The 20,012-nt window shown below is 38.2% G+C and overlaps 2 protein-coding genes and 1 pseudogene across 3 annotated transcripts; all 3 read right to left on the reverse strand.

Moving 5' to 3' along the window:
- Positions 1-675: 675 nt before the first annotated feature.
- Positions 676-3,674, reverse strand: LOC112175600 (short-chain dehydrogenase TIC 32, chloroplastic). Of its 2 annotated transcripts, none has more exons than XM_024313299.2 (8): positions 3,209-3,674; positions 2,599-2,830; positions 2,161-2,264; positions 1,903-2,056; positions 1,590-1,668; positions 1,423-1,510; positions 1,165-1,220; positions 676-1,040 (listed from the first exon to the last, which is right to left on the reverse strand). In XM_024313299.2, the coding sequence occupies exons 1-8, from the start codon at positions 3,312-3,314 to the stop codon at positions 876-878; spliced, it is 984 nt and encodes a 327-aa protein (XP_024169067.1). In that variant the 5' UTR covers positions 3,315-3,674; the 3' UTR covers positions 676-875. The 2 variants fall into 2 exon arrangements, with proteins under 2 accessions (XP_024169067.1, XP_024169069.1); XM_024313301.2 differs by having other exon boundaries at positions 2,161-2,237; positions 3,209-3,669.
- A 333-nt stretch (positions 3,675-4,007) lies between these two features.
- Positions 4,008-6,076, reverse strand: LOC112175602 (annotated as a pseudogene).
- A 10,114-nt stretch (positions 6,077-16,190) lies between these two features.
- LOC112180780 (tyrosine--tRNA ligase 1, cytoplasmic) lies at positions 16,191-20,012 on the reverse strand. Its single transcript, XM_024319343.2, has 10 exons — positions 19,791-20,012; positions 19,545-19,692; positions 19,150-19,439; positions 18,975-19,071; positions 17,911-18,016; positions 17,641-17,723; positions 17,307-17,452; positions 17,024-17,129; positions 16,615-16,674; positions 16,191-16,478 (listed from the first exon to the last, which is right to left on the reverse strand). The coding sequence occupies exons 1-10, from the start codon at positions 19,898-19,900 to the stop codon at positions 16,458-16,460; spliced, it is 1,167 nt and encodes a 388-aa protein (XP_024175111.1). The 5' UTR covers positions 19,901-20,012; the 3' UTR covers positions 16,191-16,457.

Here is a 20,012-nt window from a genome sequence, read left to right on the forward strand (position 1 = left end):
TTTTGGTGCGTCTGACCATATGACCTATGATAAGTCTTTGTTTTCCACTTTGTCTTCCCCATCTATAACACGTCTCAAATGCAAATGGTAAGTCCTTTCTAGTTTTAGGTGTTGGGTCAGTCCAAGTTACACCTTCTATTATTCTCTATAATACCCTCTCTATCTCATCACCTCTTATCTATGTCTGAGTTAAACTCACAAAACAAGTGCTGAAGTGGAGTTTGTGAGATGTTGTGGTTAAGGAACTTGATGAGAGATTTAGGGTTCAAATAGAAGAAGGCGATGCCTCTATATTGTGATAATAAAGCTGCTGTTGAAATTGCTCATAATCCGATTCAGCATGACAGAACGAAGCATGTGGAGATTGATAGACATTTCATTAAGGAAAAGTTGGATGGTCAAATTATTTCATTTCCTTTTGTACCTACTGAGGAGTGAGGAGCAGTTGGCAGACATTCTTACAAAGGCAATATCTAGCAAGGCGTTTTATGACTCACTTGACAAGTTGGACATCCATGATTTGTATATATGCTCCAACTTGAGGGGGAGTGTTAGCGTGAGTCATGGGATTGGTATCCCATATATCGTGGTAACTGTGGATTGATTAAGATTGTGTAATCAAGGAGAGAATATTTATGTAATTAAGGAGAGAATATCACATTGTAATTATTGTAATTAGTTTCCTAGTAGAACTCTGTAACTTCTGTATATATACTCCAATTCGGGAGATGAGAAATATATGAGTACCAGAAAATTCCCAATCTCTTTGTTCTGTTTGACTTACATGGGAGGAGAAGCAATAGTTTCTTTACAATTTGATTCAATGAGAAACAGTGCAGCAGCAAGTTAACATTAAGACCTTATACATATATATACTACTTGAGATTAGTCATGCTCAAGCTAAAATCCCAAAGTTTGGAAGCCAAATCTGCATCTTTGGCCTGATTGCTGGGTTTGACAATGTTACAGTCTGCAAAATATTCGCCGCTTACTCCCTTAACTTGTGGATGGAGTGCCACAAAGCATGTGGTTGCTGCACCCTGCACAATCATGTTCAATATGGAGATTATTATGCACATGTTTCTTAGAAAAACTGAACTAGCACAAAGAGATACAAGAGTCTCTACTACATATATGTATGCATGTGGAACTTAAAAGAAGTACCTGTTGAACAGTTTTTATGAACGGAATGATAAATACACCCAGCACCTTCACAATATCTGTATCAAGCCACAGAAAAGTAAGTGGTCAATGGAAATTAAACCAGACAAGTATTGCAGTGTAAAAAAACTATGATCATGAGCTAGTCTGATTTGTGTCCATGCATATCATAGGAACTGATCACATACAGCTTTCGCTGCAGATGATTTCACTAAAAAAATTAGTGACAGTTTTAAACTACGCACAGTGGATGAAGCTTACAATGCAAAATGCCATTATCAAAGCGCACGATATTGGTCTTGATTGATCCCGGATGAAGAGAATTAGCAGTGATCTCCACTCCTTCTGCCTGTTTAGTTAGTGTTCAGTTCCAAGTCAACCACAAGTTCAGAAATCAGCACATTTCTTAACCAGAAAACATTCAATACCTTCAGACGCCTTGTAAGCTCATTAGCATGTAATACATTAGCAAGCTTGGATTGTCCATAAGCCAAATATCTGTAGTAGCTGTACGAAAGTAGAAGGAACAAAATGTCAATTGACACAGATACTACTTCGGAAAAATTAGATTGTCAATTTGACCATTGAAAATGCGGTTTTTTATTTGAAAGTGCGATACCAGATCGAGAGTCTAGCCCCGTAACATATCAAACATCGGGCAAGATCAGCATTACCCTAACTCATTAAATCAGCAAAGTATGACCTAAAAAGGAATCATCTGTTGTGCTGTAACTATGTTACCTTGATTCATCATTAATTTTATCAAAACGAATTCCTTCACGGTACACATATTGATGGCCCATTGACGATAAATTTACAATTCTTCCCTCTCTCTTGCTTTCTCGCAATGTGCGTTTCATGGTCTCCAACAAAAGATTTGTGAGAAGAAAGTGCCCTGCATGGTTCAAGTAACAAATAAGGTTCATATAAGAAAGTACTGTAGAAAACTGATTAACTGGCCTAAAGTAATGACTTCAGACTAGTTGTAAGTAAACACACCTAAGTGATTAGTTGCAAATTGCAGCTCTATGTTGTCTTGAGAAAGCTTGAATGGTGTTATAACCCCTGCATTGTTACTTCCAACAAAGAAGAGATTTAATTCCCTTTATTGTCAAAGTTCGCAATAACCAAATGTTATTTCTGTACGTACGTATACTTGTGCTTTTACTCTACAACGGTGCATGTACAGGGGTGATTAACTAGTGTGTTGTCATTTCCTAGCAGTTTTAAGTTTTTGGAGTCGAGTTGTTATCTGACATAATATTAGTTGCACATTTAGAGTCTAAATTTGTCCGACAAAACATAAAATAGGGGAAAATAGAGTAGAATAAAGTCAATAAACACAACCTAACCTGCAGGATATGTTGAAATAGTAAAGATGATATTTGCTAAACCAAAAAAATGAAGATGAATGACAATGACATATGCTTATCTTACATAAGGATGTTCAGTGAAAGGCCCAAGGAATTATACTCTTCTGCAAACTTTCTTACAGATGCCAATGAGCTGAGATCTAACTCCATAACATCTACTCTAGCATTGGGGATTTCTTTAAGGATTGCTTCTTTGACATTTTCCCCTGCATTTGTGTTCCTTACTGCCATAACTACATGGACACCACGCAATGCAAGAACGCGCGATGTCTCTAAACCAAGACCACTTGTGGCTCCTGAAAATTAAACAAAAATTACAAATCGAAACGTTTAATAACCTTACTTAAGCAAACTCTAAGCTAGGAAGGCCCGTTGACATGAAAATTAAAAACAAATGTCAAACATCTTGCACATCCCCAAAGGTGAAGCAGTTTTAGACCATATATCACAGAATTACAGAAAGCACTTCAAATGACTGATCAAGATCTCTCTTTATACATCTAAATCATATGGGATCCTTTGTTTCAATTTTTTATCTTACTCTCTTTTAATCTTTTGGATATATAAATAAGCTTCTTCTTCTAGAACAAATATTACATAGCAATTAAACTAAGCAATAATAGTATTCATCATACGATCTATGGCAAGTTTAACTAAAATAGAGCTTGAATGACCTGTAACAATGGCTGTGAGACCAGTTCCATCAATCCCTCGAGTAACTTCCTCTGCTGTGGAAGAGGCTGAGAACCCAGATGGCCCTTTCCTGCTAAGTAACCCCATAATTTTACTAATGATACTAATGAGATTGGAACACAGAGAGCTAGATTGCTTTTTTGGTTTGAGAGGGCTAGATTGCTTACGAAACCAACATAAAAGTGATAAATACTAGACTGTTTTCTGTTCGAAAAATGACAACTAATGTCAAGAAAAGGGTAAGCTCCGGCTGCCTCACTAAATCAGAGATACCAAAGCAGACCTCTAATTGGCAAAGTTTTATTGGGGTATGGTAATTATCACTAAACAATGGCGTTTGGGATGTTGCTCTGCTAAAGAAAACAAAAGGGTCATCTTCACTGGTGATGGTAATGTAAATTCGTAGACGTGACAAACTTCGTAGCAAGATGAAGCCATGTGTAATTGTAATAATAAATTGCGTTTATGAGCTCACCGCTCTTACATATGGAAGGCAGTTGGCTGGTGTAGTATCATTAATTGAGGACCAAGGATAAGTACTTCTGCCAAAAGCATTCAAGTGCTTTGTCGGTTCTTGGAATTGAATAAAGCATGGGCCAAGTTTGTGAGTTTGCTATGCTAATTTACAGTACACTCCATTGTAGAGGATGAAGAGAAAGAGGGTTATAATCGTTCATTCTATATGCATAACCATGTGATCTGCCTATTGATTTCATAACAAATAGTGCAGAATTACAGCTCCCTACAACATGGCCCAGAAAAAGACTTAAACCTCCACTACTACTTGAGATTGGTCAAACTCAAGCTAAAATCCCAGAGTCTCGTGGCCAAATCTGCATCATTTGCCTGACTGCCTGAGAGCTCGGTTTGGCGATGTTACAGTCCACATAGTATTCGCCACATACTCCCTTAACTTGTGGATTCAGTGCCAAGAAGTATGTGGTTGCCGCTCCCTCCACGACCATGTTCAATGAGAAATAAACGTTTGAATCACATTGTATCACATTCCTAATAGCCGTGCGACCCCTTTACATATGTAGATCCTATATCGCGAGCGATGCTATCTATAATGTAGTTTATTATGAATAGGGTTCATCAGTCCATGCAGCATTGCACTCAAAATAGTGATGCTACATATATTCTGAAACCTGAAGAAGTACCTGCTGAATAGTTTTGCTCATAAATATTTTCCTGAGCACCTTAAGAAGACCTGTGTCAAGCCAAACAATAAGTTAATCAGTGAAAACTGAAAACCCACACCAGTTCAGACAGGTAAGAACAGCAGATGAAGCTTACACTTTACATGGATATCATTATGCATAATATTAGTGCGAATGGTTTCATGATGAAGAGAATTAGCAGTCATCTCAACCCTTTCTTCCTGTTTAATTAGTTCAAAAAAAATGTTACCGATTCAACCAAGTAGTTCAGAAACATCTCTAAAATATGAAGGCACTCAATCACTACCTTGAGGCGCCTTGTAAGCTCATTAGCATGCAATATGTTAGCAAGCTTGGATTCTGCATAAGCAACATAGTTGTTGTATCTGTAAATTAGCAAGTGAAACACATTTTAATTACTAATCTTAAACCAGCATTCCACAAAGCGTAGAGACCATTCCTCAAAGACATGCTGCCATGCATAGTGTTACCTTAATTTGTCATTAATAATTTCAAAACGAATTCCTTCACGGTATATATATCTATGGCCAAGTGATGATACATTAACAATTCTCCCCTCTATGCTGCTTTTTCTCGATACATTAACAGAAGATTTGTGAGAAGAAAATGACCTGCATATATATTGGATGGTTCAAGTAACAACTGTATTGATTCATTGTAGCAGCTTTTAGAAAACAACCTTGGGAGAATTTGTAGGTAACAGACCTAAATGATTAGTTGCAAAATCGAGTTCTATGTTGGCTTGAGATAGCTTAAATTTATCTACCATAACACCTGCATTGTTACTGCCAACAAAGAAAGAAGTATATTACTGGTTATTTTCATAATATTAGCTATAAACTAACTAAACAACTCCCAGTTGTTTCTACATGAGCTTCTCACTGTAAGAGACCTGGTGGAACCGTGGAACTATCATTTTAAGAAAGAAATTAGATAATACGGAAGGATTGCTTATCTTACATAAGGATATTCGATGGAAGGCCTTTGGAATTATACTCTTCTGCAAATTTTCTTACAGATGCCATTGAGCTGAGATCTAACTCCATGACATCAATCTTAGCATTGGAGATTCCTTTAAGGATTGCTTCTTTGCACATTGGTACCAGCATCTATGTTCCTTACTGCCATTACTACATGAACACCACGCAATGCAAGAACACGCGCTGTCTCTACGTACGCCAATACCACTTGAGGCTCCTGAAATTGAACAAACTTTGAGACTACACCGAAAAGTTTAACGGCCTAACTTTGAAGAAAGGAAACATATTTGAGGCATCCAGAGGCTAGAGAGCTGTTCAAGACCACATTGGTGTTGTCTTGTGTTACATAGTAGGAGAAATATATATAACTCAGAATATCAACAGAAATACTTGAAATCACTGATTTTCTAGTATTTTTTTTCACATAATTCATACAAGGGAAGATACGGCAGTAACATATTAATCATGCTGAATTCTTGTTCTAAACTTATCTGTCATAAGCTTTTGAGCCTTTTCATCTATAGAAAGAACGAAAATAGAGAAGGACATACTAAGCTATTGGAGTAGTAGCATATTTATGACCTGTAACAATGGCAGTAAGACCAGTTCCATCAATTCCTTGAGTAACTTGTTCTGCTGTGGAAGAGGCAGAGAATCTGGATGCGCCCTTCTTGCCGAATATCCCCATTATCTTTTCTTGATCAATGATTGGGACTGAGGTTACAGAACAGAGAATTCAAACAAAACCAACACTGTGTAGCCGTTTAGGAATATCATCAAATTACAATATTGCAGGCCAATGCCAACAAATAATGATGGCCAAAAACAAAAGGTCATCATGAAAGATGAGTAATAGTGTAAATTAGCAGACCAAACTGGTAATAAGCAATAAAATTGAGTGTTGCTCTAATATAAACCAATGTCATTGAGTACGACACATTGTTTGATGGCCAACTGATAATAAGTTACTAGTATTGTACAAATGTAATTTTGGCAGATTTCAAAACAAACAGTGCAAAAGAGAGCCACTTAACTGTACTGTTACTTGAGATTGGTCCCGCTCAAGCTATAATCCAGGGTTTGGTAGTCAAATTTTGAGAACTCGCTTTAGCAACATTACAGTCCTCCACAAAGTATCCACTGCTTACTCCCTTAATTAACTTGTGGATGAAGTGCCACAAAACTGTGGTTGCTGCACGTACCCTGCAGTCTGCACAGCCATCTTCAGTATCAAAATGTGGGGACCCCAGCGGTAGACGAGAAACCACTTCCAGGGTGCACATGCCACTCAACATTACACTGGCAGTATAATTTTTACCTGAAGTAAAAGTAAAAATTGGGGAGGATGCAAAGCATTTCATATCAATAGTAAAAATTGGGGAGAATACAAAGCATTTCATACCAATGAAAACCTTATCTGCATGTAGGCCTGGCATTTAAACCCTAATCCGCAAACCCGCACAAACCCGCCCGTTTATTAATCCGGGCTAAAAAAAGCTCGTACGCAAAAAACCCGCAAATTAACAGGTTTTGCGGGCTAAACCCGTTGGAACCTATTGGAACCCGTTAACTCAAAACCCTTCCCAAAAATCCATTTCCCATTACCCATACTGGTTCCCCTTTTTTTTTTTTTTTTTTTTTTCAACCAGAGCATTTTTATAATTTTTCTTATTCCCCATGAGGATCTGACAGTAGGATCTTCGTATAATTGTCAAAAGACGATTCAAAAGGAGATCCGTAAGGATTCGACCGTTGGATCGTTGTATAATTTTGTGAGGATGATTCTAAAGGCGATCTGGGACGATTCAACCATTGGATCTTCACATAATTTTGAGAGGATGATCCTAAGGGCGATCCGTGAGGATCCGACCATTGGATCTTCGTATAATTGTGAAAAGATGATTCAAAAGGTGACCCGTGAGGATCCGACCGTTGGATCGTCATATAATTTTGTGAAGATGATTCTAAGGGCGATCTAGGACTATCTAACCGTTGGATCTTCATATAATTTTGAGAGGATGAACCTAAGGGCGATCCATGAGGATCTGACCGTTGGATCATTGTATAAATCAATAAAGATGATCCTTTAGGTGATCCGTGAGGATCTGACCGTTGGATCTTCGTATAATTTTGAGAGGATGAACCTAAGGGCTATCCGTGAGGATCCGACCGTTGGATCATAGTATAAATCGGTAAAGATGATCCTCTAGGTGATCTGACTGTTGGATCTTCGTATAATTTTGAGAGGATGAACCTAAGGGCGATCTATGAGGATCTGACCGTTGGATCATCATATGAATCGATAAGGATTATCCTCTAGGTGATCTGTGAGGATCTGACCGTTGGATAGTCGTATACTTGTTATTTGTGAATTTATTTTTGTCAAAAAAGGAAAGAATAAAAAAATCTAAAAAGATAGAAAATAAAAAAATAGAAAACCAAAAAGTTCATGTAGAGAAAATGGCAAATGCGGGGTTATATACATAAGTCTTAATTGGTTTTAGTTGTTTTGATAAAAAGTTAAAAATAAAAATAAAAAAAAATGTTTACGGGTTTTAACAGGTTCCAACAGATAACCCGCCGCAAAACCCGTTAAGCTAACGCGTTCTTACCGGGTCGACCCGTTAAGAATTCGGCCAGTTAAGAACCCACACGGTACCCGCACTATACCCACACGTTGCCAGGCCTATCTGCATGCATGCATGCCTACGAAGCACTTCATTGTCTTACCATATAAGTATACCTTCCAAATGTGCTGGCCGGCCAGAAATTTGTTATATTTGTCACAATTCTCAAAGATTTTGGAAAATGGTTCTTCTAAATACTTTGTAATCATTTCCCCCTCTGCTTTCTTAAATATTTAAGAAAGCCAGCCTTTTTCTTTTTACATATCCAAATCTCATCAACGCCCCCCGCCCCCCCCCCACAACCCAAAAAAAAATCCTCCCTCACTTCTTAAAATTAGCCTAATTCCCTATAACCATTAGATATCTAGGTTTCAAACATATGCAATTCAAGTTTAAAAGTTTGCATAATTTTTGGTCAATTCCTCCTTGAAATTTTATTATTTTTTATCTTGGGTCCTTGACCCAAAGCCCCAAAATGAGTAAAAATTATCCCACTTACCCCAGCAACAGATTTTTGTTCCCACTTACCCAATCTAAATCTAAATGACCAATTTGCCCTCAACTCAATTAAAGAATTACAACTACAGCCATTGTCCTCTCTCTCTGACTCTCTGTCCAACTCGCTGGTTCTCTCTCCAGCACGCCGGCAAAAAATACCTTCGGTTTTTCAACGCCGGCGAGATTCTCCAGAACTATGTCGTCGGAGGCTAGGATGTGAGTGATGGTCGAGATCGACCTCCTCGGCTGTCCATAACAACCTCATCGGCGACGAAGGCTTCTGCCTCCCCTGGGTCCTTGCCCTCCGGTTTCTCTCTCTCTGTGCCGTCGAAGCTCCGGAGTTAGAGGATAAATCCGATTGGAACTCGCCCAACCCTGCCCGTCGTAGCGCAAACTCGTCGTTCTCGGTGGTTGAGGTCGACGAACACTGGAGATTGCTTTTGGTTGACTCAGCTTCATCGGCGACGAATTGGATTTCTGTCTCTGTTTCGGAGGAGTAGCATCTCCAGCTGATCTGCTGAGAATAAGCGAAGATGTGGCGGGGGTGGTGGTGGAGCTCCGACGGGGTTGATGGCGACATCAATCTCCCCCTCCCCGGCGAAAGTTCACCAGTGAGCCCACCTGAGGCGGTTTTCCGGTGAGATCGAGCACGGCTTCACAGAAGGGAGAAGGGTGCCCAAATCAATTTCATCACCTTCCCCGGTGACAAGTACCTCTAAACAGCTCAATCAAGCCGGTCCTTCTTTTTTTTTTTCTTTTTTTTTTCTCTATTCTTCTTTTTGGCCTTTTAATGAGAAATTTTGATGATATAAAATGTAAATTATTGGAGTAACAAGCTACAAAATGGTGTTATGCCAAGGGAAATACAGGTCTATTGGGGGGCAATAGATGTCTATTGGGGGGCAATAGATGTCTATTGGGGGACAATAGACGTTTTGAATTGACGTAATCTCCTCTATTTTTTCTTTAATCAAAGTTTTATTTGTGTAATTTTAGGAAAATTAGTTCCCATTTCGGTAATCGAAACGTCTATTGGGGGGCAATACATGGCTGATAATCGTCTATTGGGGGGCAATACATAGCTGATAGTCGTCTATTGGGGGGCAATACATGGTTGATAGTCGTCTATTGGAGGGCAATAGACGTCTATTAGGGGGCAATAGACTATCGGGGCAATAGGCGTCTATTGGGGGGCTATAGATGTCTATTGGGGGCAAAAAAACTTTTCCGGTGAGATTTTCAGCAAATTTCTGTGGGCGGCAGCAGGTGACCGGAATACTGCGATCGGTGACCGATTCCGGCGGCCGGTGACGGGCTCCGGCGAAGTCTCCTATGGTTTCTCTCTCTTCCATTTTCTCTATCTCTTTCTCTAAGTAACAAAGGGGTGAGGGGTAAAATGGTATTAAAAAAATTAAAAACAAAAAAAATTCTTAATGGGGTATTAAGGAAGACTCTCTTAGAGTGTATTGGGTAAGAGAGAATTAAAAAAACTTAATGGGGTAAGTGGGAAAGAATTCCTTAGAAATTGGGTAAATGGACAAAACCCCTTTTATCTTCTTTATGCGACACTACTTTCAATTTTTTTTCTAATTAAGTTATGGGGGGTCCCAAGTCATGGACAAATTTATAATTTGGTCAATTTGACTATTTTTAATTGGAAACAAAGTTAAGCTAAATTTCAATGTAACATGTCTAAAACCCACTACCATTTGGTCCAATTTTATATATATATATTTTTTTTTTGAAATAATAGAAATTCCATTGATAATATCGCATGCCAAGAAAGCCATTACATACCCACCCGCTGATACATAACATTGGCCAGAACAAGGATTCGTGGAGAAACCACTGTGGTACATAGGATAGGCCAAACTATATTCGAACTTATCGCTCACTTAAAAAAAGTAAGCCTATAACTATGAAAATATCATAGCAAATAGGCACCACAACAGACACCAAAGTGCATAGTTTCCTAAACAATAAGGAATTATTAGAAAGTAAAAACTAACTATTAGAAAAGCCCAAAAAGGCAGACCACAAGAAAGTCACCATTCCAGCCCAATAAGCATGTTCAGACCAAAGCCCAGTACCAATCTCCTCTACGCGACAATTGCAACGCACGTGATGAGGCAGCTTTCCGATCGATCAAGGCCCACGACCATGCCGGCACGACCACGCCACCACTCCTGTGCCGCATGCTTTGCGCCGTCATGCTCATCGTCATCACGACCTACCAGATCCAAATCTCATCGTCGACGAGTCTAGGATACCAGCGCCGAAGCTCGACCACCGTACACCACAGCCACCACACATTAGAGGTTCAGTGTCAAGAACTCCGCCTCAAACCATGCCGAACGGTAGGGCAGCAACCCTCCCACGGAAACCTGCCAAGCCATAGCCTCAAGAAAAACCCCGTCTGACTGCACTCACCATACCTCGACAAGGCCAAAGGCTTGCCTCAGGCAGGAGCCGCCGGACGAGACGCAAAGATGGAAAACGGAAAACCCTAGGTCTCCTCTTCGAGAGAGAGAGGCGGCTATGTATCTGAGTGGTTGTTATTTATTTATTTATTTTATTTTTTTGATAGAGGTTGCTCTTTTACAAGAACTTGTATATGTCTTCACAATCAAGGTTGGTCTAATGGTATTAATACTAAAAGTCCCAAGTTTGACTATGCATTTTTTTTTTAATAATGGTAATTCCATTGATAATAGCACATGCCAAGAAGGTCATTACATACTCACCCGCTGACACATAAAAATGGCCAGAACAAGGCTTCGTGGAGGAGCCACAGTGTATATAGAATAGACCAACTATATTTGAACTTTTGAACTTATCGCTCACTATAAAAGCGAGCCTATAAGCTATGAAAAAACATAGCAAATAGACAAGCCAAAACTACACTCGTTTGATTCCTAATACAAGGAAATTTATTGTAATTAGACAAAAGCTCATTAGTTATTGTACATTCTGAATTATATTATTATTACTTGTTTATTCATATTTATACTTAATATCTATGTATTCAAGACATGCCCATCCAATGGACAGTTTTTAAGGGACTGTGAGGGACAAGTGAATCTGACGGCTGAAAATAAATGCACAGTTTTAAATTGTTATAATTTCTGTTTTTATATTTAATACATGTGGTTGAGATTCACTTGTCACTCACAGTCTCTTAAAACTGTCCCTTAGGTGAGCAAGCATGTATAGGTCTAAACAACAGCGTAGGTGAGATCCCCATTCCAACTTATAACTAAGAAATAAAATGCAAAAAGTCATTATTGACCCAATTCTTATAAAATTCAATAAAAAAAAAGGATCAATCTACACCCAATTATGGTCAATTAAGACAAATATTGGGTCTATTCCAATAAAAAAAAAAAAGACAAATATTGGGTTTCTTTTTTCTAAAAAGTTACACAAACTACCATTATTTAAATCTGATAAGCATAAGTCAACTAGTAAGATTAACTTTCTTCTTGAATATCTTAATATATTGTAGATTTTTTATTGGTCCCATTATTATAGCAGTTTTCATTAAACTCATAATTATTGCTAGAACCATGGAGTAAAGATTTTTTTTGAATTCAAAGATTTTATAGAGTTAAATGAATGTGCATTTTGCTTTTTGGTAAATTAAATTTTCTATTTTAAAGGTAACTTTTGTCTTTTGAAACTTAGTTAATAAGTATTTATTGTTGCTATCTGTTGTGTTACTCTAGATTTCAAATTTTCATCGATTTACTTGCATCGATTTCTAACATTCTGGCGTCGCCTCACCGACATGGTGATGTTGCCGGATGGGTGATGAATGCAATATAGTCCATAGCCCTGTGGGATTGTCGGCTTGAGTTTTTGAGCTGGTTTGGTTGCCTTAGTTCTCCGGATCAACGCTCTGTGGAGGGGCAACCAAGGACACCAGTTCCGGGCAAGCTGACAGTGGTGATGCCGACATCAAGATTCGCTGGTGGCTTGGGGATTGGGCTCCGACTTCTTTTGGGGTCGGACTGGGCGCTTCCAATCCGTTGCGATGTGGCTTCGTGGCGGTGAACCGGGTGTTTACGGCGGGGTGGTGGTGGTGGTGTTTGGAGCATCATGGCGGCTGGCTGCTAGAGTGGGTCGTCCGGCGACGGACTGCTTTGCGGCGGTGGAAGGTTGCGACGCAGGGAGTAGTGAAGAAGAGGGGTGGAGAACTGGGCTTGACAAACTTTTTTGGGCCTCGGGTTGACTTTTCCTGGGCCTGTTGGGCTTCTATTTATGTTTTTTAGCTTGTCTAATTACAATAAAGTCCTTGTATTTAGGACACTAAGCATTGGTGTGCACTCTATGTATATCTAATGCCTCTGGAGTAGTACCAAATGAGGGTCTCTGCTATCTCTACGTATTTGATTGTATAATGAGTAGGACTATATGTACGTACCACTTGTGGGTACTACCATTAGCTTCTTGTCTGTCTATGTTTAATGACAGCGGAAGGGTATGTAACGGTCTATTTTGGCTTGCGATGAATATATATTTCCCTGATTCAAAAAAAAAAAATTTGAAAGCCAAAAATTAGAAAGAGAATATGGTCGCGAATGCATAGATACACAACAACAATTTGAACTTCTTTCTTATGGTCTACAGGAAATGAATTAATATCTATATAGTTTGAAATCACAGAGCTATATATATATATATATATTTATAAGTGTCCTCAATGAAAATTTGATATCAAAGCACGAATTAAGCCGCAAATCACATTATTTTTAAAATACTAGGCATATAGATTAATCTCTTTCCATATGACTTTCTACAAGCTACTAAAGGGTACAATGATAACCAAAAAAATTGATGAAAATTGTATTAATTTGACAATCTACTCAGAAAGAAATGTTCGATGATGTGGACTGGGCATAGATTGAAAAGAAAAATAATGGAATTTAACCTAATAACTCGATGTGAAATTGGGTGTAAAATTACATGGTTTACATGTAGCCAAGGAGATAAAGAGTACTCGTCATGGTTAAACACATAAAAATAATATTTAATGTATCAATGAGCAGAAAATGCATTTCCTGAAGTATCCAAAAAGTGCGATTAATGTTTTGTGCACGTTCTGTTTTCTTTTTGCTCACATACCACAACTTACTTACTGATCATAAGTTCAAATCTCCTCAGGTGAACTATACAAATGAGAAAGAAAGGATGTCATCTTTGCCTCCAACTAAATCGTTCCCAGAAGACCATATTTCAGCACCATCGACACCTTTGTTCTATGAATTCCTTCCATCTTCATCTTCAAGTACCATGGTGGATGAGTTGACCAAGCAAAGAAATGAGGTCACAGCTGCCAAGATTGCTAATCGTTTGAGATTTTATACTCGTAAGCAGTTAATGAAAGAGCATTGTTGGGGGGTTTCAACTCATTTGTGTTTGTCTAACCCTTGGATACTCAAGAAAATGCTGACCAGGATTGATCTCTTGAACTTGAGCAGGCTGCTGTTGCCATCATACCTGATAAACAACCCTGAATTCCCTTTCTTGGGTGACAAGTTTCCCCATAGGGTTAAGTGTCAGGGGTTAATTGTGACTGTCTATGACTCGGACACAAAAACCAACCATCGATTTGTTCTGAAACAACGGGGCTCCTCCACTAGCTATGTCTTGATCGGAAAGTGGAGAGAGGATTTTGTGAAGAGGAGAAAGTTGAAAGATATATGGGGACAAAATCGGACTGTATTGGGACTGTCGCAGGTTCAAGTTCATCTTTTCTGCTCTCAGTCTCAGACGGGTAACCTGGATAGTAGTTGATTGAGTATGTGAACTTGGTTATCAGAGCTGCAACTAGCTTAATTGACTATGGTTAGAATGCCTTTTTCAAATTGTCTAAAGTTGGTTTTCTAAGTACTTTCAATGTTGCCAAGTACTTTTGCGATGTCTAATAAGTTGGTTTTCTATGTACTTTTCAGTGTTTCTAAGTACTTTTAATTTGTGACGTTTAGTAAATTGGTTTTCTAAGTTCTTTTTGATGTTTCTAGAGTTCGATACATGGCTGTAGTTTGGGTATTTTGACTGCTTTGATTTACTTCAAATCCCATCTCAAGCTTTTGAATTAAATGATTTCCATTTTAATTTTTCCCCTTTTATTATATTATTAATTTTTTTTTTAAAGGAGTTTGGAACCCAACCAATCTGTATTATATAGTTAAGCGGTTTGGTCAATCTGCCAGAATTTGAATTCAGGTCATAATCAGAGTATCAAATTGAAACCTATAGGCTATATCTTATTATTTAGATTGTATTCGGATATGATTGTTCAAGAATATAATGAAAATGAATAGTTTCTTACTTTCTTTTCCCATATGTAAGGGATTACCAGATTAATTATCATAATGTAGTGGTCAACCATTTGGTTTAGTTCAAGTAGTGAAAGAGAGGAATTGAGAAACGAATTAGGATTTACAATAGAAATTAGACAACTACATGTATTTAGAATGGTTTGCATAGACTTTGAAGCTCAGGTAAAATTATTGTTTCATTTCAATCCTAGGCATAACTTAAACCAAACACACCCTAGTACATAAGTATAGTGCATAGCTAGCAAGAGTGAACATAGAGTGATGATTTCAAACGAACAAAATCAAATTCTTCAAGTAACATCAAATGAGGGTGGCTGGGGATGGTGGAGACGGAGGAGAATGAATTTGATCGGCTTTGTCGCAATAACCTTTGAGTACATCCGTCTCTTGCGTGGTAAACCCTAGCGTGCCGAGCAAGGCAGGCCAACACTGATGCTCAATCATCCGAATGGCTTCACAACAGGTATGGCCCAAGTAAGTCTCACCATTGAAGAAAAACAAGATAACTTCGCCACTACATGCATGGAGCTGAAGCAGAGAGTCCCAGCAGTTTGATGATTCTCCAACCAGATTCAACCTGGTTGCAAGGTTCCGGGGGTACGACCCAATTCGCGGGTTATTCATTAAAGGACCAAAACTGGCCATGAATGGCATGGTCTTGGCCAAAAGAGCTATGAGAAGGAAGAGCTTGGAACTGGAAGCCATTCTTTTATTTTTCAAGTTGTGATAGAGAGAGAGAGAGAGAGAGAGAGAGAGAGAGAGAGAGATGGGTAGAGGAACAAACTGAAGCAAGAGTTTATATAGAGGGAGGAGGCATTTGGTGTTCTAGAAACGTTAAGTGCTTGGGTAAGTGAAGAGGCTCCTAGAGAATTTGAGGGGTTCATGATTTCATTAGTGGCAATTGATAACAGTTAATAGTTAATACATAATAATTGGGACGTACTTCTAACGATTCATTCAACTTTGGAATCATACATACTCAAGGTCATGAACATGTAATAAAACCATTCTAGGAGTCTTATCTTGCAAGAGTTGGTTCCCTTTCTTGTGTTATATAATGATAACACCCGGTATAAAACTCATTACTAATGTGAAAGATTCAATAGCATTGGCTCACGCCCCTTCAAACAAGTAGGGATTCTTGAACTACGAAATTTCAAATAACACAAAGAACTTGATTCTTGAACTAAGAATTTTCAGAAGATACAAAGAATTGGAACATCACATATTTATACCAAGATTTTTATTTATTTTTTGAACATGATACCAAGATTTTCTTTATTCACCAGACACAGTTGGACACTTCTTTGGAAGAAAAGAAAAAGCAAATACCAAACTATGAAACTAGAAAAGTTTGATATATGTGAAATTCCGTTAACATGTCATTTGTTCAGTATATGAAACGGAAATCAAATTAAAAGCACAGGATATTGATTCTTTTCTCTGAGAGTATATTTTCCCTACAATGTCAATAAACCCTGAACCAAAAACGCTTCAAGATGAGCACAAAGGAAAGAATTCCCCTTCTCTGAAGACACGGGTCTTTACACCCCACTATTGCAAGTGAGCGCGGTGAGAAGTCCTAGCTCCATTACTGTCATCACCTGGTGACTCTATAATTCTACAAAACCAAAGAAAAACAAGGTTTATTTTTTCTTCCAATCAATAAACTGATATCGACGCAACATCAGATTTTATAATTTAGAATTATGTACCAAGCACATTATATTTAATCCAAAGGTAAAACCTAAATGTACCTTTACACTTTGTAATAGCTGTTTGGCAGCTTTGTCGTTCTTGAAATGGGATCGTACAGGCTGTACAAAGGAAAAACAAAGTTAACCCTAGCAGAAATAAACAAGAAGGCACACGTACAAATTGCTCAGCTCCTTAGCAAGTGCACACAGACACAACAGGTCAACTATATATTGTAATAGCAAAAGATCTTGATCCTACAAATGAGGGCGTAAACTCTTAAATGAACGATCAACTTTGTTTTCTTTATTTATTTTTTTTTTTTTTAGTGAGAAGGATCCTATATCAGATAGTTTTTTATTATTTTTTTTAATAAATAAACTACAATACTTTTTTGAGAGTATGGCATTGGAACCTGAATTCAGGAGAAAGAAAAATTGAAGTGCACATGACATAAACATATGAACCTACCTCCAGTATTCTGTTCAATGCTTTTGCCAAAGATGGTTTGAGGTCTCCAGGATGCACCTCACCTTTTGCATAAGCATCACTTAAATTTTGAAACTTTGTGAAAGTCCTGAAGAATATGGCACAAACAGAGCATTTGTTACCAATCCAGGAAAATATCACTATGGAAGATAGCTCAAGACAACCATAGGTTTTTAAAAACGGCACTCTCAGCAGAATGTGAGGGAAATTGAATTTGGTAGGGGAACTTCCACCAGACTAAAACTAATTTGAGCCTGTGACTTACCTATCTCCACCGTTCTTTTCACTGCGCTCTACGGTGAACTCATGAAACCAAGGAAAAATGAGGTACTGTACGTATTCCAAACAGGGATTGCCTTCAACCTTTTCTGGAGGGCAGTAAGCCTTCTTAATCTTTGTATTCACTTCCGCCTAGAATTCAGTAACAAATATCAAAAATTGAATTATTAAAATTAATCCATTTCAAGTGGCATACAAGAATAGCTACCAAAATTTAAATCATAAATATTTTCCATTCCATTTCATTGGCAACTAGTAGAGGTTAATTAACTCTAACTTGCCTGAAAATGCAAGTTTAGTAAACATTAGTACCAACCCACCTCTTCATCTTCCATAAATATGGAGGAGGATAGATCACTTTTTGACATTTTGTCCTGCCCTTGCTGTAAACCAGGTAGCATATCTGCAAATCATCATGAGCAAAATAACAAAAAACATGTTACTACTTACTACTCTGATATAACAGCATAAAACATGTTACTACTTACTACTCTGATATAACAGCATATAATAACAAAAAACATGTTGCTACTTTTACTCATCATGAGCAAATCATCATTGCAATAGCTGTAACAGAATTAGGATGTTACGGTGTGACAAGATAATGGGCTTGTTTTTCTTCTTGATGTCATCACAGTACTCTCGTGCAAGCACATTCACTTTACGTTGATCCATACCGAGTTGACAGATGTCAGCCTATATAAGAAAAAAGATTTCACATATCATCAGTGTTGGTTAAATTTCAATATAAATATGTTCCTCTTCTTTTTATGTCAAAGAAAACATCTATCTGTTATTTGATGAACACTGTTATATGCTAAGACTGGAAAATCAAAGCATAAAAATACATGGAAGATCAGAAAATAATAGAATATAATGAATCACACTTAGTCTTGAAGCAGCACAAACTTGCAATGTTAATACTAATTCCACGCTAATGTAGGTGGTTGTGGCAATCCAAACCCTAGTGAGGACTAAATAGATGGTAGGACAACAATACTCGAAGAAATGAACAAATTACACAAGAGAATCTGAACACTGTATACAGTGTGTATGAGTGGACAACTCGACATATCTCATTAAACTAAGCATCTCCCTTTTAGTTTTATTAACAACAGTTCTCCTATAAAACCAAGTTAGCAAACTGGAAGTCTAATACCTGCTGGATTAGTTGTTCAAGATATGTTACCAGGGGTGAACCTAAGAGTAGGTTAATCCTACCTTTAAAGCTCCGAAAATCATATAATGGTTTATATTTGAGCCGTATAACAAATACCAAGCAGTGTTCCTTATATAAGTGCTATGTTCAGATGTCAGATCAGAAAAACAAATAACTAGCTAATAGATAATTCAGTACCATGTCAGACAGCCAAGTTGGCCTCCTCTAATTGGCTTTATGAGCTTCTTGCCCTTTGCAGTTTTTATTGATTTATGTAAGCTTTTAAAAATGAGTGCAAGAACTGAAGTGCATATACTGAAATATCGTCCAATAAGTGGAACTAACATATGTTTTACTCCCTAAAACCAGCATGACTTCTTCCTAATCCATAAAACATTCAGAAAGTGATGAAGCGAAACCTACATTCAGTCTCAAACACAAGGCAATGCCAAAAAATATCCCCCAATGCAAATCCAAAAGTAAAATAGTAAGCACCTGCAGGAAGAAAATATCTGCACATTGCATACACGGGTAGAAGATCTGGGCAGCAGTTAACTCTTCATGATCCGTTCGACCCATAATTTGACCACACCTGAACATTAGAAGCACAGTACATTAAATATCGAAATTCACCAGATCTGGTACAATAGTAATCCAAAATTTTAGATACCTAATGATCCTCGGAAGCTTGTTTTTCCTGGCAATGTCCATTACAAGCGGCCAGTACTCATGTGACCTGGCATTGATCTCCTTCGAAGACCACAGAAACTCAACTTTCCCACTGTCCAGATTCATCCCCACAGACCTCCATATCTCAATAAAATACTTCCCCACAGTCTCAATCTTCTTCAAATCACCCCCCATCTTATTGTTTAGCTGCGCAAACCAATCGGCAATCCATATCTTCACTTTGCAGCCTCCGTCAATCATCTTGTTCACATTAATTGCCTTCAAAACTCCCTACACAACAACGCATTTGCACCTCATAAACACAAACATTTCGATTCCAATCCCTTAACAAAACAAATTCTCATTCGTAAACTGAAAGCTCCAAAGCTCAATTACCTGAGCGATATGCATTCTCCCGGAGGGCTCAAAGCCGTCGTAGCAGATCGGATCGGCCTTCTTAGCCAGCAAATTCTTGAGCTCTTCTTCGTGGATACACTCCTCTGCGATGCCCCTAAGTAGCTTGAACCTCTCATCCAAACTCAATCTTCACCATAATCACAAACACAGTTTCGCAATGAGTTGAAGTTAACAAGAATGATAGAGAAGATGAAAGAACAGAGAAGAAGGCGATGAGAGTCTTACGGGACAGATGGAGTGGACGAGCTTGCGGGCTGGTCTTGCGACTCAGAGTCAGCGATCGACATCGATTTGATTTCGTCGGCGGGGACTTGCTCCGGTGCTTCGGTTGCCATTAGAGAGACAGAGAGAGAGAGCAGAAACAGTTTGCGGCAGCTTTCGAATTGCGTGAGGTTCTAGGGTTGCGGAAGGGTTTCTTTAAATTTAAAGCCGAAACGAAAAATAAAA

Source organism: Rosa chinensis, chromosome 7 (assembly GCF_002994745.2).
Source record: "Rosa chinensis cultivar Old Blush chromosome 7, RchiOBHm-V2, whole genome shotgun sequence".
NCBI classification, from domain to species: Eukaryota; Viridiplantae; Streptophyta; class Magnoliopsida; order Rosales; family Rosaceae; genus Rosa; species Rosa chinensis.